General features: G+C 41.4%; 1 protein-coding gene across 1 annotated transcript in view; it reads left to right on the forward strand.

The window, feature by feature from the left end:
* Positions 1 to 27,650, forward strand: part of TMEM131L (transmembrane 131 like) — a 580,656-nt gene that overhangs the window by 319,616 nt on the left and 233,390 nt on the right. Inside the window, exons 8-10 of the mRNA XM_086962316.1 lie at positions 15,353 to 15,430; positions 19,843 to 19,996; positions 21,972 to 22,030. Of these exons, the coding sequence (XP_086818442.1) occupies positions 15,353 to 15,430; positions 19,843 to 19,996; positions 21,972 to 22,030 (291 nt within the window). The remainder of the gene's footprint in view (positions 1 to 15,352; positions 15,431 to 19,842; positions 19,997 to 21,971; positions 22,031 to 27,650) is intronic.

The raw sequence follows: 27,650 nt of genomic DNA on the forward strand, positions 1-27,650 counted from the left end.
ATATCTGCACACATTCACGGACTGCTCTGATGAAATGGCAAATCAACACCCAATATTCATGATAATGACATAGCTATGCCAGGTTCCAACATATTCTGTTTTTTGTGCCAAATTCCACGGTTATGAGATAGATTTAGAATGAACATTTACGCGTCCAGAATATATACTAGGAGCAACCAATATTGTCTGGCAATGTTGATCTTCATAGTGTAGGATTTGCATCACTACTATTAAAGGGCAGTTTACCAATTCAGTTCGATACAATTATCAGTTATTAAGTAGACTAAGGTAACCTAGAGCTACTATTGGAAACGAGCCATGAAACAGTGATAAAATGACTTTGAGCTTTTCACTGTCAGGACATATCAACATAATCACATATGTCCTATGTTTGAAATACCAGGGCCCCTGCCCTATTAGTGATTAGGGCCTGCCTTATGGGTGACGTAAAAGGCGTTAAAGGAATATGTCTGCTTACAAAAGGTCTATTTGCTAAGGAATATGTCTGCTGACAAAAGGTTTAATTGCTGGGATAAATAGCATGTTAAGGCTGCACAACAGGTTGCAGTGCAGGCTTGAGGTATGTTTTACTATGCGACTTCAGGGAGTGGCGCCATGAGTGCTGCAGCCCACTTGTAGCATTTAATTAACAGGCCCTGGGTTCGTGTTGAAACCACCTATGCGCCCAGGATCTAGAACACTATCCCTGTATCCATACGGATCACCCCAACTCAACCCCAATTTAGGTAAGGATTGAAGCTCTTCCTTAACATCACGTTGCCTTAACATTAACTTTGCTTACAGGACCAGATACCTCTCTAAACTCTAGTTTACTATATCATAGCTGTTCACACGCAACCGTGTGCCTGCTTTTAGGGGAGGTTTTGCTCTGAAACTAACCTATACATACATACATGGAGGGCCGTTTAGTGTTGTTGGCACCCGATGCAGCAATTGTTTTCTGGCGCCCCCACACCCCCATGTCCTCCTCGGATTCTCTCTACCCCGGGCAAAAGTGCCCCTCATCGCTCCATACATAAGTTATTTCTAAACACAGTGCCACCCCTTAGATCAGTGGCCCCTCCGCAGGTTACAGCTCCAGTGTAACTTCAAGGCCTGTATGCGCAGCCCTAGATCCAGTGGCGACGAATGCCATAGAAGGGGGCTCTACCAAATCTGAGGCCTAATAGCTAGCAACCTGGTAATGATGTTAAGTGCACTAGCCACCAAACCAGTGGGGAGAAATGATGCAACTGTCACAAATGAATGGCATTGTAATGTCGAATACACCTTAATCAAATAACATTCTCGATTCCCTGCTTCCAAGTAGACAACCAACAGCAACACATGCAACGAAAACGCTTTCGAAACAAATATGAGCAGAGTGGGTGACTGACTGTCACACTAAAATTATGTTAAAGAAATGTGAAATGTGGTGATGTTGAATTCACTCCATATGGTTTGATGAACAAGTATTATGCCAGTGACCAAACTTTTGACTGTCCAGTGGCACAAGTCGTGCCACTGGACAGTCAAAAAGTCGCGTGCTAGTGATGTCCTCCCAGTACTTTACACAAAGCATTTCCTCGAAGTAAAGAAGATAGACAATTGTTTAGGCTAATGAATCTCATACTAAAGCACATGTAGCACCATTTGTGCTCGGTGAACATTGTATCTGATAGTGACACAGCCAAATACTAACTCACCTAACGACTACGCTGTGAGGCCCTCTCCTTTCCTCCGTGCTGTGACTCAGCTACCACCATAATTCTTGTAATTCTTTTGCTGGTCTGCTGCCGCCGGAGCTGTTGGGAGAAGACAAAGAGGGTTAGTTCTGCCTCCCCCGAGGTTTTATACCCTCTGGGGAGGGAAGGTCGACCCTGCCTTCCTGACGACTCTGGGCTCCCGTGATAGGCTCACTTGGACCTGCTTTACTGGCTCCTCTCTGTCCTGTTGCTGCCTCGAGGACATCTCAGCTGGCTCCCACCCCGGATGCCCTCTAAGGGCGCCACGCCCCTAGGAGCGGGTGGCACCGTCATCCCCAAACACTAACCTAACCTCATCATATCCGTCGAGGCAGCCCACCCCATCTCCGATACGACGACTTTAGCAGGGTCCCAGGCTCTAGCTTGTCCATCCTGGTGTACTCCGTTCGTACGCGAGCCCCGTCTCTACCACACACACGCACACTTTGCCATATCTAAATCAACTGAAATTGCTCCCAGGATTGAAACATTTGCTCTTAAAGGGAGCTTTCCCATTCTCCCCACCCCAGCTCCACCCTGCTCGTGGCTTAACAGGAACAATTAACAGAACAAACTGCAATGAGCCCCAAAGCTTCATTATTCGGATTGTTCTATTGTTAGACCAGGCTAGAGACAGTGCCTTGAAGCTCAATGTAATTTGTTTTTAATAAACCGAGACGAGGAAAAGAATCATGAAAAGCACAGACTCGTCCCATGGCGAATGGGACATGGAGGGTGGTGGAGGGGCAAGGTTATGGGGACATTTCACATGGTTGGGAAGTTGTTACACAAAGGATACACTGTGATTAAATATACTATACGAGATCACATGGTGAACAAAGAGGGCATTTCTCTAAACTGTCCTGTATTACGATGTGTAAAGTCATAACATTCATTATTGTCATTTATTTACAACAACCAAACACCGCTGTTTTGGCTTCGCACGGCCTTAGACCTACTCACAGTGTATTAATGCCCCTAGTATGGGCATGGCTGAGACGTGCTGCCGTTGCCTAGCGGTGCGTGCTGGTAGTAAATAGACCAGGCACTGGGTCCTGACTGACCCAGGAATCCCAGGGCAGTGGTTGTTTGCTTGCTAGTGACCAAACTTTTGACTGTCCAGTGGCACAAGTCGTGCAGTTTTCTTTGGCACCGCAAGTGACTTCGCATGTTGAATCTGGTAAAAAGCATGACAATTTGTGACAATTATGAATGATCTGATCAGTAACACTTAGTACTAACGGAGTAGCGTGCTACCTGTCTACAACTGCTTCAGCACCTTGTCAGAGTTAGCAAGCGCTACATAAATAACCAATCCATCATATACCATACAACAGGGGGCAACAATTTTATTGTAAAATGTCTATACCCCTGCATATACTTGACCTGGTCAGGCATGAGACTGCTTTGGTTGTTGTGCAAGGTAGGCAGAGTGTGGGTTTATAGGGAGGTCTGTGGAGGTCTTATATGGAAAACGTTGGTGAGATGTGCGATAAGTTCAGAGGATGCGCAAATCACATGGCAAATTTGTGGCTCCGCTGAAGCGTGGAGTAAAGCAGAGAAATGTAAGCAATATAGTCTGCTTGTTTGTACTTCCCATCTTTAGGCAGTTGGCTCAGAGCAGAGACACTGGATTATGCAATTTAGCAGTTGTGGCATTTTCTGCATAATTAAGGATTTGCTGCATTTGCCACATAATCCATCATCTAATGCATCATTTGCAGATTTTAACACACAAAAAGGTTTCCAGCTCAAATTGACCAAAGTTAGTCAAACCGCAGCAACACGTGTTGCACGAAGTGGAAGTCCCTTTGCGAAGATTGGCTGACCTCCTTTCAGTTCCTTATTGCTATAATTGGGTGTAAGATTGTCACTAATGCTGTGGAATCTTTGCCCAGACAGTTGTATCTTATGTAACAAGCATTTGCAAAGCCAATAGGACTCGCCTATGCAAGATTGGCTTTTTCAATGTTGTTTTTTACAACAGTGCGGTGCTGTGAAGCATGGATGAGGGACACTGCCTTTACAACCCAGGCATTAACACACAGTGCCTTTATCACACGTCTTTCCCATGCATGTGCCTTGACACATGCCTTTACCATACATGCCTTGGTAAAGACTATAGTCTTACAACCTATGGCGAATATTAAAAACACAGGAAAAATCGTTATAATGCGGTTAGCGCAGGCACTGTCATGGTGTTTTTTTAAAACTTTGTTTATTTACGTTTTTGGAGTTAAAACATTAACAAAGTCAAAGAGTAGAGCTATTCGGCTTTGTCCATCTTATTTTGCATGTCATGCATTCTGCCAGTGTTGACCGCTTTTTTAGTGATTTTTTTTCCCTTCACTTTCAGCAAAGCTGCGCAGCAGCCTGCTGCTGTCCAACATGGTTTAAAAAACGCTGACAGTCAGTAGATCTCGATTAGGCGAGCCCTGTTGGCTTTGTCATTGCTTGTTACTTTAGCCTGCTGCACAGCATCAACTATGCTGTGCAGCGTGGATAAAATCCATTGACTTCTCCATTAGCTTCTCATTTACTGACGGGTTTGAAGACGGGTGAGGTGGTTCCTTGGAGTTAGGACTTGCTCTCTTCAATGGCACAAGCATTCTCCCTGATTGCATGCTAACCTTGCTTGCTGGGTGACTTAGTGCAGTTGGTTTGATTCTGCTTTTTCCTGTCGACTGAGACAGCTTGAAGTATTTTAACACTGGACTTGCTTTGCGTGTGACTATTCTGATCCTCATTTCTGCTGCTTCCCCACAAGCTGCGTTAGTTATTGGAGGCCGGAGGTTGTAGAGTGGATGGCCTCAGACTTGTAATGCTCCTATCTGATTCTTTAAACCAAGCTACTATCATGGTTTGATAAATGCTAAAGATTCCAAAAATACTTTATGGCTAAGAAATATAAAATGTGCAACAGGAACAGACCAGATGAAAAATATGACGATGCAATGGGAATAATCTGAGTTACTTCTACCTGATTTTGAGAAGTCGTACGTAGAAGCAGCTTGAAAGGGGGACCAGGCTATTGCCTGTCCTTCCAAACTTCGACGACCCTTCTGTGGTGTACAGATTCTCCTAGCTGTCATCTCACTGTCTAGAAAGAACATCTTCTGCCTTCAACCAGTGCAGTTTTCAGTAGTGTGCTAATACTAGAGCACATACATTTGTCTTCCTGACTATGCACTGTGTATTTATCCTTCTTTGCAAGGGTAGCCTTGCAGGATTTTTAAAGTGTGGAAGTAAATACCGTAGGTTGGCCTGCTTTTATCTAATCTTTGGAAATATGAGCGGCTTAGAAGACATGAAGTGAAAAGAACAGTTCTTTGTTTGCAGCTTCACTCTTGTAGCTGTGTCCTTATGCCCTTAAGACATAGGTGACCTCTTTTATGAGCCGCCCATTTAGAACCACGATCACGCTCATTTTAGATGCATTTTCAATTGAAGACTTTGTAGCCATATAGTGGAAAAAGTGTTTTTCTTACAGTGGATGAATGGAAAGGAGATTTACAATGGTTCTCCTGTAAATATTTATTCTGCCACTTGCATGTGTGTGTTGGCTCTAGTTGCCCTTTACACAACTCTTGCTTACGTCCACGTGGAAGGCTCAGACTGAAAAATGCACCTCACAAGAGGTGCCAAACCAGTCTGTCTTAGATGACAGGAAAGTACTATGTAAACACAGTGTGTGCCTCCTTAAGCAAGGCCTTGTAGGGTGAAGAGAGTTGACTCAACCCCAGGTAAGGAAACAATGCAAAACAATGTCTTTAATAATATATCACCCTGCGACATAAGAGTAGCTGCCCCTCCTCCCGCCCATCTCCATCTGACTTCCTCGGAACATCACTGCCGCAGCTGGAACCTGGAACACCAGAACAAACTGTGTTCCACAACAGAGAAAAGGCTAGGAAACATGGAACACAAAGTTTGTGTGAATGCTTCTTGCCAATTGAGTTTATCTCGTGCTGCACACAACAAAATCATTTGGCAAAGTCCTGCCATTGCTGGTAATCTATATACCCTACAATTTGAGCTGGCTTTAAAATAATTTATATAATCAGTTTTCTTTTATAGAAAAGTTGATTCTGCATTCATAATGCAAAAAGAATCTCTACTTTTAAAGTGTCAGGTTTGGCAGGAATCTAGATAGTTCACCAATGTATTAACGGGATTGAAATTTTGGAAAGTCATACTGCGGAGAGGCATGTTAATGCCATACTAATGCGAATACAAGTGCTAATTACAAAAAAAAACGGTCAAAGTTCTTGGTCAAATCATAACCATGGATTTAAAATGTTGATATACTTGCCAGATAATACCACATATTACATCTCTTGTATCCACTCTTGAAGTACTTACCTCTCCCCATAGGTTATGCACCCATAAATTAATGTCATCCACTAATTGGATGGACCCAAATTCGTTAAGTATCAACTTGGATAATACGGAGGCCTTTGATAGAGGGAAGTAGCTCTCCCGTCTGGTTACTTTTTACATATACCTCACGTTGCGTACCTTTATGAAACCTGGTGCGCATTAAGATTGTGCATACCAGCTGTTTGTAAGTTCAGTACTGTATCTACTACTACCTGCAAAATGGCAGCAGGTGCTTTCCAAACCCTATTCTCTGTCTTTGCCGGTAAGAAACAGGTCAAGTAATCAGGTTTTACTCCTTTAACTGAACTGTACTAAATCCATGTCGCTTATCCATGTGCTGTTTTACACCCTTTTATTTTATTTTTCTCATACTCTTCCTCGATGCAACATTAATGAAACATCTTCAGAACTGTACCCGGACTAATACGACTTTGAGTATGACCAGAGCTGATGAATCTTTTGTAGAACTAATGCAAAAGTTAGATCGGATGCAGAGCTGGTCGATGTGTTTAGTGAATTGTTGCTCTACCAATCACCCACCTCATCCATGACCCTGCTCTGTGACTTTTAAAAGACCTCTACTTCAACTTGCCAGGTCCCTGACAGACTAAACCACAGTTAATCATTGCTTTGGCTGCTGTCCTTCTGTTTTTATGTGTTTGGTGCTGGTATTTTTGATAGCTGGTTGCATTGTTGTTGCTTCACTAGTTGTGTGCGCAGCTTCCAAGCTTGGCAACGCTCGCTTCCCAAGCAAAGGCGTTGTGTGAACTTGCACAGGTGCTGCGATCACATTTTCTACAGATTAGTTAACGGTGGATTATTTTAAAATTAGACTGAAAATATGCATCACGCCAAGTCCTGTCCTTGCTGCGTAGCCTTGTGTGAGATGAATAATGCAATACAGCAGCTTCTGTGGACTACCACTGAAGCGTTACTGGAATCCAGGGAAACACATTGAGTGATTTTTGTAAGCTTGCGACGCTAGGCCTAAACCATTTCTGTAATTTGAAAACATTACACAAAATTACAAAAATAAGCATACACTAGAGAAATGATATAATATATAAATACTTCATTTAATTTTACAATCAAATATAGAAAACGTTTACACATTTTAGTTGTGCTTCTTTATTTCTATAGAATATATTTTATTATTTTGAATATATTCATTTTTATTATTTAATTTTGTAACACTGTTGTGGACCCCCTGAGTTTACTTCGCGGAGCCAAAGGTGTCCTTGTACCACACGTTAAGAACCACGGATCGAAAACAAAACACACAGTTAACTACTGCCACTGTGCAACTTTGGCTTCTCATGGTTGCCAGTCTGCTCAACCCTAGGCTAGGCCTCCGATTTTTTTTCCTTTGCATAATATGCGGAATTGCTACAATTATGTGAAATGCACTTAGAAGGTATGTTGTGTGACAGTTTCATACAAGGGTAGACAAAAATCCCCACAAAATGAGATATTCTCGTTTGAGCACATTTCACTTGGGAGCAGCACATATTTCTTTTATTGTTCCCTCAAGCAAAATTTCTTCTCGAATTAGATAGACTCCGGCTGGAGAAAATTGTACCAAAAAAACACTTAAATGAAATGTGCAAAGTCGTACATTACTCGAGATTACCTTCGCATAACAAAAAATGTGCCCATGTTTACCCTAGACTCAAAGTCACATGGTAGATCCCATTAGTTGTGACAAGCATAGACCGGCTACCATCACCTGCAGGAATCGCGAGACCAGTGGCGTTTTACGAAACTCACACTAAATAATGGACTACATATTCATCATTCAGACTGGGTGGCGTTGCACGTTTGTGGGCGATCGTCCTTGCAGAATTATTCAATATTTAAAAGCTACCTTTATAAGGGGTTGCATCATACCCATTATCGAACCTCAGTCAATTGGCCACCCTCCCCATCCCCACTAGAGTAAGCTGTTTACAGCATGTTCTAGATCTGTAATGATTGGTCCTGCTTACCCAAGTCGGGAACAAAGGAAATGACCACAAACACTGCATTGCATTAAAGAATTTATTTCCCGTCACGATGTACAAATCACACGCAACACCCTCCCAGTTTCCAGATCCAAAATGGCCATACTCCTCCCTGCAAAATGTGATGAGGGACCCTGAGCTCGTATATCATACAGGTACTACTTGTAATTTTATAGCGCTTACTACCCCTGATGAGGCGTCGAAGCACTTGACCCTGGGCAGCACACGGCTGGCTCTTGATCCAAGGTAAGTTGTTAGTCTAGTGTTATTGGTTAATGCTAGTTATTGGGATTGTTCTGTGCGCTCATAGCAAACCATTCCATGCAGTTATTTTAGTTTCTTAATTAATAGTGGTGATAATTAGTGTGTGTGTGTGTGCTTTGCGGGGGGGGGGGGGGGGGGGGGTAGGGGAATTTATGCACATGGTTTGTGGGATTAGAGGATGTGAGGTATTGTCAGGTTGCCTAGGTATGACTTTTAGAGGAAGGAGGAGAGATTGTGATCTTGTAAAGGAGTTGTGAGCAATTTGCAGAAAAACTAATCGAGAATGAGGCAAACCTGCATGTGTCAGAGTAGGTTGTGTCCAGAGACAGAAGAGTGACGTCTGAAAGGGAAAAAAGGAGAGGCGACAAACAATTGGTACAGTTTTCATGCCGGATTTAAGGAATGTAGGGATTATTTGAGACGGCATGCATTGGCAGTGTGCTATACCCCCCCCCCCCCTTTCCCCCCTGGGGCCGCACGGGCCCGCCTTACGCCCTCCTCCTGCTAGTATTTTATGGAGGTGTCTGCCCACAGAATCGACGCTCCTTCAGAAGCCACGCGGTTGCTCATTCTCACTGACTGATGCCAACTTTTGCTCTTAAGGCCGAATATCACATGCTAGGAAAGTCCTCATTTAAACTCGTTGCACTTTGAGCATAGCTTTGTCAGCCTTATATAGAGTCCTGACAAATGTTTACCACTGACATCAACACAACAGTATAATTACCAATGGCACGAGCTTTCACTGCCACTTCCAATCTGCGTGAGTGAATTATATCCCTCCTCTTCGATTCCAGTTTGTAGGACTAGCATCACCAGGAGGCGAGACTGGAACTGCTCCAAGAACTATTTAAATATTGATTTCATAGAACTTGGAACAGTTAGTTATCGGTCATACTATTTTCTCCTATTCCAAAACTTTTTCACGGCTCAACCTTAATATCTCTTTGCTTTAATGCATTAGCCTGGCATTTCTATAGTGTTTTTCTGCTTCTCGCTGAGGCCACAGTGCGCACTCCATCTGGTCGGGGTGGTCGTCGCCTTTCCACCAGTGCATGGATGAGGGAAATACGTTGGTTGTAGTGTCATTAATTAGTGGTACGTTTTGATGCTGATGTGCTTAAGGCCCGGAGAGTATGCGGAGACTTGGCGCAGTAGCGTCTAAAGTATGAAGAAGGGAGGCAGCGTTTTGGGAAACATGCATGACTTTCAGTAAACCGTGTCCAGAGTATGGGAGCGTCCCAGTCTTTCTTGCTACTCCGAATTCATGATGGCTTTTGATTTTTTAATTTTATTTTACAGAGTTTTTATATAGCGCAAACTTGACCCGAATCGGGTATCACAGCGCTTTACATAGCACCAGTTGCATTACATGAGGACACATACATATATACATACATACATTCATTTTTTGGTAGGCACAGGGAGATTCAGTGATTTGCCAAAAATCACAGGATGTTCAGCGTCATTGCAGAGACTCGATCCCAGTTTCCCTGATTCGAAGTAGACTGCAGTAGCCGTTAGGCCAACTCCTCCCCCCATGTGCATATTTATAAACACACGCTTAAATGAGCACCCCAACCAAGCCCTGCCCTCTGCAACACCATCTAATAACATCCAACAATAAATATCTCAAATCTTTGAGCTATACAAAAACTGGAGTAAGCACAAAACTGCTAATCTGTGAAATACAATAGATATACTGGGCCTCTTTTATGGAGGCTGACAAGCACATACTTTGAACAGTCTGTGGTACATTTACTCTCAAAAATATTCTTCATACTAGCAGTGCACGCCATTGGATAAACCACATCAAGTTGTAGATAATCTATAAGTGGTCAAATAACAAGGCTCGCACATCACAGATTCAGGAAATTTTAAAAATGCAATCAAAAGAACTATGTAACATGCACAAATGAACAAACAACACTATGTCACCAATCTAGTGTTTAGTAAAGATCAGAAAGGAATTTTGGAATATTCATAACATAATAAACTTTTCCAGAGCACCACAAAACCAGAGTCTAAGGCTCGTCAATCCGACAGGTCCTATACTCGTCATCCAAGAAACAAAAGAATGAAATTCAATGAACAAGAGTCCAAAGCATGAAGACACTATGTGGATCCGAAAGTCAAAGAGCCCTTCATTTTTTTTAAGCAATCAATTAGACTGAAAACCAAAACTAAGACAGCCGACACACGCTTCATCATTTGACAACTCTCTCAAGGCTCAAGAAATCATTCGGAGACCAGCACACTCCAGAATGATCTTGTTTTTAAGTTGGAGTGTGCGCCAAGGCTTGCACGGCTGTACAGGACATGTTGTTATCGCAAACATGCTTCTTACATCCATTAAGTAATCAACTTAACTTTACTTTGAAGGGGGTGTCTCAACCATGTAGTTTTAAGAGAACCCACTTCAAAGTTAAATTTTTGTTCAACAGTAAATCATGGAAGGAATCTAAAGGAGGCATTTTGTATTTGTATTTGTATTGTTTATTTGTAGAGCGCAACTATCGCTCCGGAAGGAGCATCCTGGCGCTAACGAGACAATGTGCAAAACAATTACAAGAACCGAACTAGATAGTGGCCATTACGTAGTCATCTGGAAGGTTAAAAATCCAGGCTTTGAGATGCTTCCTAAACTGGTTTTCATGAATCAGAAATCTAAGATTCTTGAGCATTGCATTCCAGGCTTTGGAGGACAGGAAGGTTAAGGTCTTGCCCCCCTTGGTTTTGTAGTTGAATTTGGCTAGTTTTATCAGGTTGTCACCTGAAGATCGCAAAGTCCTGGAAAGGTTGTAGTGGGGATAACGCCTGATGAGATATTTCGGGCCTGTGCTAGTAAATGCACGAAAAGCAATGATCAGGATTTTAAACAGTATTCTCTTATGCAGAGGCAGCCAGTGAAGGGTCTTCAAAGCGGCAGACGCTGAAGATTTCCTCGGTAATTTGAGTACGAGTCTGGCAGCTGCATGTTGCACGCTTTGGAGTTTTTTCAGCCTGGTTTTTTTGACACCTGCCATCAGGCCATTACAATAGTCAAGGCGTGCGAGGATTAGGGCTACTGTCACCACCTTTCTTGAGTCAGTGAGCAGGAAGTCAAAAAACTTCTTTAGAGATTTTATAATACTAAAGCAACTTCCTGCCACATTCCTCGCATGCTGATCAAATGATAGCTCGGTGTCAAATAAGACAACTAGATTTCTTGCTGACACCACCGCCTGTGGGGGAGCAGGGGAATCCTCCTGCCACCATTTGCTAGGACAGAAATGGGGATTTTTTCCCATAGGAAGAATCTGTCTTATTGGCATTGTATTTGAGATGGTCCTTTTCCATCCAAAGAAAGACATCCCTAAGGCAATTCTTGAGGTTTTGTTCCGCATTGGTGGAGTTCTTATCAGTCCGATTTGTGCATGCTGACTTATTTTATTTTTTATCTAGGACTATACACAGCAATTAATTTTATAGACCCCAAACCACAGTCCTGAACACTGCTGCGACCTTCGATTTATTTATTCATGATAATTAGAAGGTTAATTAATTAACTCTATCAGGGAACCAGCTAGTCTGATTCTGCATTCCCTGGGTTGGGTGACAACACTTTTTTTCTGAAGGCCTACTAGACTTATATGTTGTTACAACTTGGAGCAGCGATCAGCTTGGGGTAAGCCCTTGTCCACCACAAAAGGGTAGCTGAACATATTCGAATCTGCAGACTCTTGCATTCAGGGTGTGCTCTGACACTTGCATTTGGGGTACGAGTATATGGCTGAGGACCCGTGTGCATCCATCTTACTGTTTTATATTACTCAGCTGTGCGAGCTGAATTGAAACAGCTTCGTTTTAACATGGTACTTGCTAAGGACAGCTGCTCTGGTTTACCTCACAGATGGAGAAGCATATTCATGCACATATGACTAGTTTTGTCTTTTAATTTCCAATCTGAATATTGCACTGCTATGTGTACAGAGTGCAAGCTGTTTGATTTTTGATTCAAAGCAGTTTCACTATTCAGATACATGTGAGCTATTTTTGTGTTTAAAATATTGCTTTCCTATGTAGGTAAAATAGCATTTTAAAAGGATTGTAGCTTTGATCAGTAAGGTAGCAAGTATGCAGAAATGCAAGGAATAACAGCATTGATTTAACAAATTGCTAAAAATCATTTCCTGGTCTGTAGTCGGCATTTAGGAGTGCAGTACAGATTAAATTGGGTTTAGTGTACTTTAATTGATTATGGCAAGTATTTATGGGCCTGCCCAAACGACCTCACGTGTCCACATTTTCTCATAATTGTAAGACCACAATGTTTACTTACTGCAGAGCTCATTTAAAAGTATATTTACTCTGCATGCTATTCCATACTAAACCAATAGTGAGTAAAACCTTATAGACCGCGATAATGTTTTGGCAACACAAAGTGAGATTCTTAAGTACTTTATTATGGCTTCTTTGCCTATTGACTTGATGTGCTACCAAGGCTGGCAACATACTTTATTGTCCATCAATGTCTATAGGACATGGGTGCTCTAATATTGCTCATAATGTTCAATTTTCTATCCTGTCCTGTGAGTTAATGTCTTTTCTGCATTGTTTTAGTTTTTAATTTTGTAATAGTTTTGATCTCTGACGTTGCCCACCAAGACCTTCAATTTTATTAAAATGATATGTATTATATACGTACAAATAGATGCTTTCAGTCAGCCCTCTTCATCCATTGTATACAAAAAGTGATGGATGGAATGCTTGAGTTGATATCAGTCACTCGTAATTACCCAGGGCAGCATCCCAGTCCATCATTATTTCACCCACCATGCCTCCTCAGTTTGGACCCAGCTACATGCAACTCAGTCTTGACCCTACCCCAGTGTGACCAGTCCAGCCCGCACAGCTAAGCCAGGTCCTCCCTGAACCTGAGCCCAAGCAGCCCAGGACTGGTTTCACCCTAGCTGGGGCTCATCAGCCAGATATAGTTTGGTTCCAGTGACAGTGTGCATGTTACCCACGTCTGGGCATACCCATCCCAGTTAAGGCAACAAACTAAATTATACAAAAAAGTGATGGATGGAATGCTTGAATTAATTTCAGCCATTGGTAATTACTCAGGGGTGCATCCCAGTCCATCAATATTTTGCACAACATGCCACCGCAGTTTAGACCCAACTATATGCAAATCAGTCTTGACCCTGCTCGAATGGGAACAGTCTCGCTGGGTCCAACCTGAGGTGGCGTGGTGTGCACAATTCATGTGGATTAAAATGCCACCACAGCAATTATCCGTGGCTGAGCATTCCCCCTATCGCTTTTTTGCATACTCTATATCCATTGGTCTGTTGTGGTCTTTCACACATTTCTTCTGCCCACTACAGCATAGGGTTGTTCCTTATTTAGTCACTGGCTTACTTTACACTGAGTGACGGCATTCTGCTCTTCCCCGAAGAGCACATCCGCACAAAGTCCCTTCACAACTATGGACGGTCGTCGTACCAATATGTGCTTTGTGAGGCAAAGATAGTTTTGCTTTAAGCCAACTTTTATTTTTTTATATTGATGGGCTCCCAGCTAGCTCCTCAGAAAAAATAGTTCGGAAAAAACAGGACCAAACAACCATCGACAAAGTCAAATGGCTGTCAGTCAATACCAGGCAATACTGGCTGTGCCAGTGAATGTGCCATTTGTTTCTGGAATTTCAATGTCAATTGTTTTCACTTAGGAAGCTTTGACGGAGTTTCTTTAAGAATTGTTTTGTAGAGAATACATTTGTAAATGTATCTGCTTAGGCTTATGCAGTACAGATGGCTGTATAAAGCACCTTTAAAGTGCCGCTGTTATGTACAGAGTTGGTTAACATTAATTTATGCTTGTGAGCCAGGGATATAGATGTCTACCGATGAACGCATTCAATACATGGAGCTATCATGTGATCCTGAGGTGGAAAACATCCTAGTGCCGGCACTCCTGTAGCTTTGCCATTTTTTTAAACAACTGTCTAATTTATAGAATATTTGTTTCATTTTAATGCACCCCATAGAGAAAATCTTTTGTATGCACAGTGTTGTGTGGCAAGTGAGGAAGTATGTTTTATTCGATCATATTCATTGGAGCAGCAAAGAAACCACAGATCTTATAGATAGGTGTTCACTCATCTGCAGTTTCCTTTCAGTTAGGACAGACAGCTGCATTCATTTGCAGTACACCTGCTGTCACTGCCAAAATTAATTTTGCAAAGACCGGAATATATTTTTAATGCTGACATTCTTCAGAAACAGAGCTTTGTGCAGTAATCAGTCCTGTGCAGATGATTGTTAAAGCTTTATTGGTGTGAGAAAGGCCAGTGACTTAGTGCATCTGCTTTAGGGATCGGTATGCAACCTGAGGTGCAAATGTTGAAATACCAGCAGGCAGGACTTGGCCTTCTTTTCGAGAGTCATTTCATGAATATCAGATGTGTTAAAATCTTTATAAAGGTTATCAGCCTCCCAGAGGATACTGTGTAACAGCAGCACAACTATTATTTTTGTTTTCAAAGAAAACATTCTGTTTGCTTTAAATGAATATTTTAGCTTTGCTTTTTGGGAAATATTTATACTATTCTATAAACAAGCAGTAGGTTCTTACCATTTATTTTGTTAGTGATAACTGCATTTATTGAAAACACAAGTCAAATAGGCTTGTATTATGTCTGCGGCCTTGGTATTTGTTACACTCCTGGGTATTGTGCATCTGCATCACATCATACAGATGCTATATAGTACGACGCAGACAGTAGGATGAATTAAAAAAACGCATACACGAGACCCTGTTGCTTATCCTATCTCTATTACAATATTGACTTCAGGTCTTCAGTCAGAGACATGTTCTGCAAAAATAGACGTAACTAAACAGATTAATTTGAGACAAAGCCAGGAACAAACGTATTATTTAAAGGAAATGTGTCATCTGATTTATCTTCCTTTTTAGGGTGATGCCACAAACTCCAGCCTTCTACAGGTTCATCTGAAATGTGACATTACTTATGAAATGCACGAGTTACCTAAGGTAAACCAACTTTTGTTATGTTTCAATTGAGTTCTGCCCATAATGAGATTACGAATGAACATCCTATACCCAGCAGGTCAAGGAAAGATGAAAACGATAATATGAGGCTATACCTTGAACAAATCCCGCTAAGGCTAGGGGGAAAAAAGCTAGGTAAGAGGCGGCCTCTGAATAGGTCTCAACTCTTGCAAGGCTTTTCCAAATGCCAGAAGCTGAAAGCGATAAGAACGAGCGATATTAGGGAAGTGGGTTTTAGACAAAATAGAGAAGGAAAAGAGATTACCAGAATCACGTTGTACTCAAACCTGGTAAAAGACACGATTGAAAAGGCAGTAAACGAGTTACAAAAAGAAGGTATCCGCCTACTAAATGAGAACGAAGTTTTAGTAGAAGTAGAAGGAAAGGGATGGCAGGGAAACAACTTTCTAAAATGCCACGCAGGGCTAGGAAAGAGACAGGTTAAGTTATGTGACCTGGAGGACGAGGAGGTATTGCCCCTAGGAAACATAAAAATAGTTGCAAACAATTCAGAGATGGCACATGGGTGGGGAAACTGGAGTAAGGAGGCTGACCAGGCAGGACCCTCATCGAGACACACAAATGACTGCGGGGAGGAAGGTTGGCTAGATGATATTGAATATGGAAAAGGTATGCCACATTGCATAAGGATAATCTCCTGGAATATAAATGGCCTAGGAAATGACTTGAAACAAAATAATATAAGGGAATTGGGGGAAAATACAGACATTATGTGTATCCAGGAGACTTGGCTATGTGGCAAGACCCCAATTTTTGATGGCTTCTACCAGCTAAACCGACCTGCAAAGAAATGTAGATTTGGGCACGCTGCTGGTGGAATTATGACTCTGGTATCGACTAAGATCATGGAGAAAGTAATTGAAATAAATGTGAAATGTAAATGGTTGTTGGCATGTAGAATAATACTATCAGGGTGTATAAAAATGGATACAATTCTAATGTTAAATGTGTACATGCAATGGGCCACCACAGAGCAATATGAAAAGGAAATGGCTCTCTTTAAGGAGGATATAGATTACCTTAGTGAAAAATACGGCAGGGATATGCTTATTCTCGTGGGCGACTTTAATCACAAACTTCACCCAGAGAAGGTAGATTGCTGGTTTCTAGACATATTGGAGGCCTATGAAATACCTCAAGCAACTTTCCCTGAAAGTATATCTAGTGCTAAAGATTTGCAGTTGGGAAACCTCCTGGGAACAAAAAACCTGTTCTGTTTAAATGGAAGATGCGAGCTAGACTGCCCCGCTAAAAAAACATTTAAACCAGGCTCTCAAATCTGCCCCATAGATTATGCCTTTACCACACCATGGAATTTTAGATTAATCTCAGGGTTCAGAATTGTGAATAGAGATGGAAGTGACCATAACATGGTAGCCTTGGAGATCCCGGGTGTGCACTTCGAATCTGGCCCAAAGGTTATGGAACAAGAGGTGGATTATCCCAGACGCCGTACAACTAGGCTTACAGAAGAATATGTTGCCAGATTAATAAAATTACAACAGAACCTAGACCTGAATGTAGCAAGGGGTCGAAACCTCGATTGGTATGTACGAAAAATCGAGGAGGTGGTTCAAACTCTTAGTATAGGTCTAAAAAATATAAATAGAGGCAAAAACAAAAATAAAGCGAAAAGTGAGAAGATAGAGAAACTTACCGGCTGGTTTACTAGAGAATGCCTGGAGAAAAAAAGGGAAGTTAGGAGAATGACCCGCCGCATTCAGCAAAAGAGTGACCAAGATAATGTAAACACCCTAGTGGGCCTAAAAAGAGAATATAACATGCTTATCAGAAGGACAAAAAGGGAATTTAAAGAGGGATGCTGGCAAAAATTACTCGAGGCAATTGAAACTAAGAACTTACGAAACTTCTGGAAGTTAGTCCACCCAGCAGCAGATCACCAACCAGGGAAAATGAACTGCATTGTAGAAGAGTCCGCATGGGAGGAGTATTTACACGATCTGTACAGCCCAGGGAAAGACCGGGAAGAAAATCTGTACACAGACTGGAGCGGTCTGGTAGCAGAAATAAAACCTTTTTTTTCCGCCCCAGAGGTTAAAAAGACGATAAAAGGTTTGAATCTCACAAGAGCAGCAGGCCCAGATAACCTCCCGGCTCAAATAATCAAAACTCAAGTAGATTGGTGGGCGGAATTTTTTGCAAATATGTTTGAAGTCATCTTAGATACTAGCAAACTCCCCGATAACTGGAATGGGGCCATAATAAGGCCAATACATAAGAAAGGGGAGATGAACAACCCGAAAAATTATAGATTAATTAATCTACTGGACATCGGGGAGAAAATATTTGCAAAAATAGTTCTTGGCAAATTAAAGGACTGGGTGGAAGAGAACTCAATTATCCCGGTGGAACAAGGAGGCTTTAAAGAAGGGCACTCCACCGTGGATCACTGGTATGCCCTGTGGGCCCTTGCCCGGAAGTCGATAGAACAAAAGGGGAACCTGTTCTGCTGTTTCGTCGACTTCCGGGCAGCCTTTGATTCAGTGGACCGGGGGAAACTATGGGAGTGCCTGATTAAATATGAAATCCCTGTGTGCTTACTTGAAATCTTGAAAGAATTACACAGAGGGAACTGGGCCCAAGTCATTAAAGATATACAAGGGGCGCTGACAAAGAAAATTGAAATAGGGAATGGACTGAGACAGGGCTGCGTCCTAGCTCCGCTCCTTTTTTCAATATTTCTAGCGGATCTCCCAGCAGCACTAGAGGTGCAAAGAAGCGCGAGCCCGAGAATGAATAGTAGAAAGGTCTCTTGCTTGCTGTATGCAGACGATCTTGTGATTACTGACCAGACAGAGCTCGGGCTACAAAGAAAACTAAATGTATTCCATGATTACTGTAAGGATAAATTGCTGACAGTGAACATGGAAAAAACAAAGATCATGTGCTTCGGTAAAGGGACCAAGAATTTTAGCTGGTATCTAGATAAAATAAAATTAGAAACGGTAAAAGAATATAAATATCTTGGTCTTTGGTTTGAACCCTCCTTAAAATGGGACATACATTTGGCACACCAAAACGCAAAAGCATCTGCCTCCATTTGTGGCCTGAAAAAATTCAATAAAAACTATGGGGATATGTCACACAAACCGTTATTAAAAGCATACGAGTCCATGATACCGCCCCAAGTACTGTATGGTGCAGAAGTACTCCTTCTAAGCGGAAAGGGAGGCTGGGATCGGGAGGAAGGTAAGGCCCTGAAAACATTATTGTCACTACCTAAGTCATCTATGATACAGGCAATTAGACTGGAAACAGATATGATTGGATGGACTACTCAGGCCAAAATGGCGATGGTAAGATTCTGGAAACGCCAATCCCAGGGGGTAGGGGAAAAGGTCTCACATTGGTGTAGTGAAGAAATCCGCCACAGTAACCTAAGGTGGGCACTAGACGCAAAAAGAAAAATAAAGGAAATAATCGGGAATCTAAAAGTGGGAGTAAACCAAAATTCTCTAGATGTAGAGTTCACGAAGAGTGCACTCAGAGTACAAGGAAGGGAGTATTCCAGAAGGCAGGATATAGGATATCTAAGAAACAAAAAATTAGTGGTAAATATGATAGAATCATGGGAAAACGAGACTGGGTACCCATACTTAGAAACCCTGCCAAATTATGCATTTAGGTGGGAGATACTGAAAATCCGAATTGGCACCATCCCTTGGCTAATGGAAGGGAGAGTTAAGGCAGAAATGTTATATCCAGATGGTACATGTAAATGTGGCCTGGGGGCCAAGTGTGAAATGCTGCACATACTACTTGACTGCTTGACATGTCTAGAAGTGAGAAAACGGTTCTTACGACCTTTATTTATAAAATATGGCATAAGACAACGAGTACAAGCGACAAACTTATTGATAGGAATGGAAAATCTGGAAATAGCAATTGCACTTGGTAACTTTCTGAAAAAGGTGAATCGCATAGCACTGGAACAACAAAATAAATCAAATTGAGGAACCTACATCGATAGACACAAGTAAAAGCTAAGTTACGAGGGATTGCAAGCCTATAAGATTCGGATAGTACTGTAATGAGAAACATATCGAAATTGCCTATTTTTAATGTAATATCTTCCAGTTTTATTATGTATAGCATGTGTTTTAAAATTCCTCTTAACATTTTTTATGTCTGTGCTACCCATAGAATGCCTTTTCTTTTTAAATTTGTATAACATATAGAAAGCGGCATGGAGAGTAACAGCCTGATTTTATAAATTTTGTATGGTTTTGATATTGATGTGATGCATTTCGATCTCATTGTTTAAAGACCACGGTCTAAATAAACAGAGTTTCTCTCTCTCATAATGAGATTTGAGCTGTGAGGTATGACCAGACTCTTCTATTTCTCGTTAGAATGCTTGCTCTGCAACTGACCACTCAAGGTTGCTGGAGATGAATGTGGTCTTGAGGACGGACAATGACCGGATTACATCTGAAGGCATCAAGCAGTACATACTGGACAACGTGTTTGTGGTTTATGTAGCAACAGCCACAAGTAATTTCTCTTGTAAGTGTTGCACTTTGCATTTTTCACCTCACAGTTGAAAATTGCATTCTACATGATTGATTTATGTTGTTCGAAATGGTTCTTAAATGATTTGTTTTTATTTTGGACAAGAAAGTAAGACATCAGCATTATCTACAACTTAAACATTTCCAAAGCACCACAAAATTAGAGTCTTGGGGTCCATCAATCCGACAGGTCCAATAATAGTCATCCAAGAAAAAAAGAATGAGATTCAGTGAATAAGAGTCCAAAGTATGAAAACACTGTGTGGGTCTGAAAATCCAAGAGCTTTTTATTTTTATTCAAGCAATCAATTTGACTGAAATCCAAAACTGAAACAGCTGACGCGTGTTTTGTTGTTTGCCACATTTTTCAAGGCTCAAGAATTCATTTGGAGACGAGTACGCTCCAGAATGCGTCTTGCAAAGGAAATGCTATTTGCTCACATGTACCTCTGAGCTCCGAGGATAGGAATCAATAGAACTTGAATCCATACCGACTATGATGCCGCCACTGTAACTCCTGTGAATTATCTGCTTATAGCGGTTGCCGTTCCAATGTCTTAACTACTAAGTTTTCTTTGACCTCAGCACATTATATACATTATTTTGATATTACTGGATCCCTTCCGCAAATTATTTGATTTAAAAATGGTGCAAGTTCAATTGCCTCCTGTCCTCTGGGATCGGAGGTACACGTGAGCAAATAGCATTCCCGTTGCAAGACGCATTCTGGAGCGCGCTCGTCTCTGAATGATTTCTTGAGCCTTGAAAAAGTTGTCAAATGATGAAACGTGTCGGCTGTCTCGGTTTTGGATTTCAGTCAAATTGATTGCTTAAATAAATAAAAAGCTCTTTGACTTTCAGATCCACACAGTGCCTTATACTTTGGACTCTTATTCATTGAATTTCATTCTTTTGTTTCTTGGATGACAATTATAGGACCTGTCGGATTGACGGACCCTGAGCCTCTAATATTGTGGTGCTCTGGAAAAGTTTATTATGTTATGAATATTAAAAAATTCCTTTCTGATATTTGCTAAACACTAGATTGGTGACATAGTGTTGTTTGTTCATTTGAGCACGTTACATAGTTCTTTTGATTGCATTTAAAATTTTTCCCTGAATCTGTGATGTGCGAGCCTTGTTGTTTGACCACTTATAGATGATCTACAACTTGATGTGGTTTATCCAATAGCGTACACTGCTAGTATGAAGAATATTTTTGCTTTTAGGCAATGCATAATGCAGACAATGGTTCGGTCTTGTTTACTAAAAAGGGATAAGTGGCTTTATTAGATTGCGCTTGTACCACTTTGTGAATTATGGGGAACATTTTATGCAGTACTTTTTTCATTATAGTTCATTGTGTACATTTTGTTCACCCTAGTAAATACTCCAGTTTTTTATAGCTCAAATATTTGAGATATTTGTTGTTGGATGTTATTAGATGGTGTTACAGAGAGCAGGGCTTGGTTGGGGTTCTCATTTAAGCATGTGTTTATAAATATGCACATAGGGGGAAGGAGTTGGCCTAACGGCTAGGACGGTCGACTTAGAATTTGGGAAACTGGGATCGAGTCTCTGCAATGACGCTGACATCCTGTGATTTTTGGCAAATCATCTCCCTGTCCCTACCAAAAAAATGAATGTGTCTTCATGTAATGCAACTATTGCTATGTAAAGTGCTCTGATACCCGATTCGGGTCAAGTTTGCGCTATATAAAACTCTGTAAAATAAAACAATGTACATATATATTTACATTAGTAGTGATGCTGGTTATACATTTATCTTTGGAGATTTGTTAAGGATTCACTTGTCTTGTAAGTTCATTACGTTGAGTTTTCTTTTAACTTTGAGGTTTTGTTTGAAAAGTGGCTTCTTCATTATTTGTACATTTGACTGGGGCATACCTTTCCTAATGTTAAGACCTACATCTTTTGATTTTATCTAATTTTATCTTTCTTTTGAACAGATGGCTCTACTGTAAATATTTACATATTGAATTCGGGGAACTATCTAGTTCATGTACAGGTAATTGTACACATATGTTTCTTTGGTGCAGTAATTAGTGATATGGCAAGAAGTATTAAGAAATGTATTATGTCAAATAAATGGAATAGTGAGGCAAACAATGTCCTGATATTAAACTCATAATTCTTCTTTCACTTTGATATTAAAGTACATTTGATCATATTTGACATATGCATCTTAGTTAGCTGGGCTTCTACTTTCTAGTGTTTATGTCCACCAAATATACTAATAGAAAAAGTTGAATCTTAAAATTCTAAAAAATTTAATGGCATTCTCATTGTAAAATTCTCTTCCACATAGATTGACATTGTACCTGCAACCCACAGACTGTGAGCTTAACACACATTGATGTATTATGGAAAAATCCCTTGTAATAAAGTTAACAGTTGTTAAAAGATACCCCAATTTGCTTGAAGGCCCCTGCTTCTAGGAATATAAATACTTTTCCAATTCTTTTATTATTGATGCATGTATTTATGTGGCGTGGCTATTGTAAAATAAACTACGTACCTGTTCCAAGGAAATAATCCATTATCTATGTCCCTCTTAAAATCTATTTAGTCTGGCGAGGTAACCAGCAAAATAGAACTACTAGAACACATGTTTACCCCACCCTCTTTACTACCCACGTGTAAACAAGCAATAAAATCGAGGCCCCTGTACAGAGTAATGTATTAAAAAGCAAGGTAAGGAGGTCCGGTGTGCCATTTTAAATGTTTATGGGGGCTGTGGTGCATTCCAACAATAAGAGATTTTACCTTGTATCGGACTATAGGTGTTTACAACTATTTTCCTTTAAAAGTAATTAGAATAAAGCTCTTCCATATTTTTTGGTTGAATAATGGTTCTCCAGTTTTTGATCTTTCATAGATTCACATGCTTGAATCTCGCCCAGTGTTCAAAGTGGCAGTCCCACGGTACTATAATAAAGCAGTATGTATCACTATCACAGCCTGAAATGGCAATGAACAAGTGAGTTTAACAGCCTATCTATGTCCTTTTTTTTTAAAAAAAGGACCAAACTTGAGCTATAACCAATCAGGCCACAGAACACTCTAGAACACTCCCAATAGAGGCTGAGTCCCTCAGCTTTTCCACTGCACGTCCTGAGAAGGGAGTCTCCTTGAGCTCTGCTCAGTTTCTTCAGCTATTCCTTCTTTTTGAATCATCTAAGAATATATTTTATGTTTCATTTATTTTACCCTAGCATGAATTTTTCAGAGTTGTAAAAAGCAGGGTAATGCCGAACTACAAAATATGTCTAACCTTTTCCTCAAAACTCTCACGTTCAGAGATATGAGGCTATTATTGGGTCTACAGAAACGTAAATCTGTGACTTCTGATGAGGACAGTGAGGATTCCTTCACCTCGTAGGAAAGTCAAGGGGAGAGGTCGCACCAAGGGTCTCTGGAAGGCGTTCAGAAAAGCCATAAAAAAGATCAGGAGTCTTGAATAGGTACTTCTCACAGAGAAAGAGACAATTGGAAAAAACGTCCTCAGAGGCAGACCCCACAGCTCCCTCTGTAACCCTGATACTACATCAGGGAAAATACTCATAACCTGACAACGAGGCATCTGCTACAGAACTGACATCAAAATCATTGTTCACAATCATATTGTATGGCATTGTCTGATGGTCGTCTATGATGGCCTCGTCTTTGATGACCTCATCTAAGACTGTCTACAACAGCCTCGTCAACGACTGCCTCGTCTACAAATGGCCTCCTCTACAAATGGCGTAGTCTATGACCTTCGTCTACGATAGCCTCATCTAAGACGGCTTCATCTACGATGGTCGTTGATGGCGGTCGTCGACGACAGCCTCATCTACAATGGTAATCTACGACGACCGTTTACAACAGCCTTCTCTACAATGGCCTCATCTATGAATGCCCTAATCTATGATGGTAGTCTATGACTGCCTCATCTGCGATAACCTTGCCTATGATAACCATGTCTTCGACGGCCGACATCTATGACTGCATCCTATAAGACAGCTTAGTCTACGACGAAGGCCTCATCGCCCACAAACATTGTCGACGTCAGCCTAGTCGATTACACCCACCTTGTCAACTACGGTCAAGATGGCAATACAAAAGGGTAAGCACCGTATTAATCAAGAAGAATAAGAGACACATAATTTAGAATAACTTAATGTCACAAATTAGGGGGACTAATATGAGCAAGTCTACAACAGTCAGCAATATATAGAGGCAATATGTGGAGCAATTTCACCAATTTCCTCTGCCTTCAACTTCAGAGCATGGGTCAGTTCTATGTAGCTGTAGTACTAGACCTACAGGGCATGTTACAGGATTAATACTAACATTTTCTCGAGCCTGCAAGGTCACATCATGCCCGATATGTCCGCATCCTCCTATGCTCCTGCCACTAAAAGAGGGATCCCAGTGTCAATTATTACCATTCTTCCTAGGAACGACCTGTTCACATCTGGTGATGAATGAGAGAAGACCCACAACCGCTGGATTCCCCAACAGAGGATTTTTGATGGTTTCCAGACCCTTAAGAAACGAGCGGCCAAACGCTTCGAACTTCCAAAAGCAAATAAGCAATGGTTTGTTCTCTTGCTGGTTTTAAATAGAAAAGCTGCGAGACCTATTCCAATTGTTGATATATCTGGGAACAATTGCAATCATGGAAAACCAGGTCACTCATAACCATGCCTAACCAACAAGGGGCTGTTCAGACAACTATGCCCAGCACTACTGTAAACCATTGGCAATATGAGGCAGGTATAACCATGTAGTCAGACATTGACACATTCATAGAATTTGTGCCAGAAGGCATAAAGGGCATAAACAAAAAAGATTATGCAGGGGTCGCAACTTCCTCATCAGTAAACATAGACAGTGCTATAGATATAGCTTCAATAGATATCCCACAAATGGCAGGGTCAGTGGTACTTAGACGTCAATGTTTGTTCAAGGCCACTACATTTAGATCCTGAGATACAAAAATGTATAATATTTTTACCTTACCATGGCGATGCTCTGTTTGGCAAGCACGTCGACGATGCCTTGCAAGCAGTCAATGCTGACTCTGACACCGCAAGATCTTTTGCCACAGTCCATTCTGAAAGAAGCACCCTTTAGAGGGACCCGAGAAAGAGAGACTTATCTGTATCAAGGAGGATACCAGAGGTGTCAGACTTAGCAACACTATCAGTAGCTCTTAGGCTAGCTTACCTAAAGTGATAACGTTCTGGTGCTGCTTACGCCATACTGTGAGAGAAACCATTCCAAAATGTTGTCATCTATTGCGGAAAATAGATTCTGACAGAAGTCCTGGATCTCAAAACATATGGTCAGACATTAGAGTGAACCCAGATTCCGCCCACCACTCCACCAAAATGAGAGAGCCCACCTCTTTTACCCCCCCCCCCCCCCCCCTTATCTGCATCTGCCTCAGAAGGGAGTGCTAGCTACGCTAACCAAATGTTCTGTAGAGAAAGGCTTACATTCTCAGCAAGGAACAATTCTCATTTTTTTCATCATAGACATGAAAACAAAGGATTGACGATCCCTCACAGACCTCAAGAAATTAAACAAATATTTACGAAACCAATACGGTTATGTGGTCACCCTCTCCGACATCACATAACGGCTCTAAATTTACAGGATTCATACTTCCTCCTTTCCTCCCACGCATCAAAGTTCTTCCAATTGGCTTCAGATTAACTTCCTGAATTTTTACCTACTGTATGGAACTGCGGCAGCTTTTTTCAGGACAGCGGGTCATCAGGTATTCTTCTACTTCAGCAACTGGCTGATAAAAGCACCAATGGCATTCAAGCATCCAAGACCACAGAGGCTTGCCTAAAGTTGTTTCACAGACTAGGTCTACTTGTGAATTATCAAAGATTGTCAACTCATCCATCCAAGAAGATTCTGTTCCTAGGCCGCAACTCTAGATACTGTCAAAGACAACGACTTTCAATTTTAAGCCAAACAACAAATGCTCTAAGAACTGGCTCTCGAACTAAAAAAAAAAAAAAAAAAAAATTAGCATGCCTGTTCAATAAGCTTCTGGACATTCAAACAAAGGAATCGTTCAAGGGCCTGGTGATCTTCACACATGTGTGATGAAAGCCCTAGCCTGGTGGTCCCTGACCTCCCACCTATCAGAAGACCTTACGCTCTTACCTCAAATACCTCACTTCGTAATGACTATAGGTACCTCCATGGAGAGATGGGATAGTCATCTAAAGAACCTTCAAATTTAAGGGACATGGTCTGCGCTTCAAACGAGCATACACATCAATCGCCTGGAGCCCAACTCTATTTAACTCCGTCTCCAATCTTTCCTGCCAATGATAGCAAAGTTTTCGGTGTTAGTTCACACAGATAATACCTCCAGCATGCAATGAAGCAGCCTCCACGAATAGAAGTTTGATCGGTTGGAGTTAAATATAATCTTCTCGTTCTGGGGCAGACCGGCTCTAGATTTCTTTGCAACAAACTAAACCCGCAAATGCCAATTCTGTGCAAGTTGTCATGCACATCCAGGATCGTGAGGGGATACCTACCAACACATGGTCCGGGATCTATGATTAACTCCCCCCCCCCCCCCCCGATACCTTTAATACCAAATGGTCTCAGCAACAGGAAAATGGAGAGGTGACGTCTCATCCTGATAGCCCCCAGATGGCCCATGCAGCATTAGTTCACAGAGTTTCTCCTGCTATTGCTATGCAACCATATTCACTTTCCAACGTCCTTCATCCTGACCCGACTTCTCTCCTTTAATGCGTATGGCTCCTAAATTCCATGAATTCAAAGATCTCAATATTTCTCAGGGCTGGAGGTGTATTCTCTCCAAGTCAAAGCGGAAGCCACTATAGACATGTAAATGTAATGGAAAAATGAATGTATATGGTGCCAGAAATGAAACCTACGTCCTCTACTGACATTATCTGGCAGATAATTACCCTATCTCCCCTTGTTAGCTTAGTTACGGTGGTACATGGGTCTTTTAAGGTAGGACTTGCAGCAATATCAAGATTTAGATGTTCATCACATTTTCTCTTTCCTTTCGTGCAGACTCTTCAAACAGTTCATGAAATAATTATTCAGAATTTCTTTTCTCCTGTAAGGGCTCCTCAAATGGAAAACCGCCTTGTTCCTAGCACTTGCTCGGACCAGGAGGGTAGAGGAGATACAGGCTTTCTCAACTCAAGAACCTTCTTGAACCTCCACAATTTAGTATTTCTCAGAACCAATCCAAAGATTTATTCCCAAGGTTTCTTTAGATTTTCCCCTCAGTTAATCTATATTTTGGACTTTCTTCCAGAACCCAACATCACCAACTGAGAGGAGTATTCAGACGCTGTATGATATTTAAAATTATACTTACATCTCTCTAAACAATGAGAACTGACCCACTGTTGCACTCCAAGGGACACACTCGTAAAGGTGCTTGTCACTATGGCAACCATTGCTCGAGTCATTTCAGCTGCAATCCAGTTCTGCTACTCAAAGGCTGGCAAGCCCCTAGCAGCAAAAACCAGGGTGCACTCATCTAGGGCAGTTTCCACCTCAACTACTTTATTTGGGGAAGTGCCTCTGGAGAAGATATGTCGTGCTACAACCTGGAAGAGTGG

This window comes from Lissotriton vulgaris, chromosome 3_1 (genome assembly GCF_964263255.1).
Source record: "Lissotriton vulgaris chromosome 3_1, aLisVul1.2, whole genome shotgun sequence".
Classification (NCBI taxonomy): domain Eukaryota; kingdom Metazoa; phylum Chordata; class Amphibia; order Caudata; family Salamandridae; genus Lissotriton; species Lissotriton vulgaris.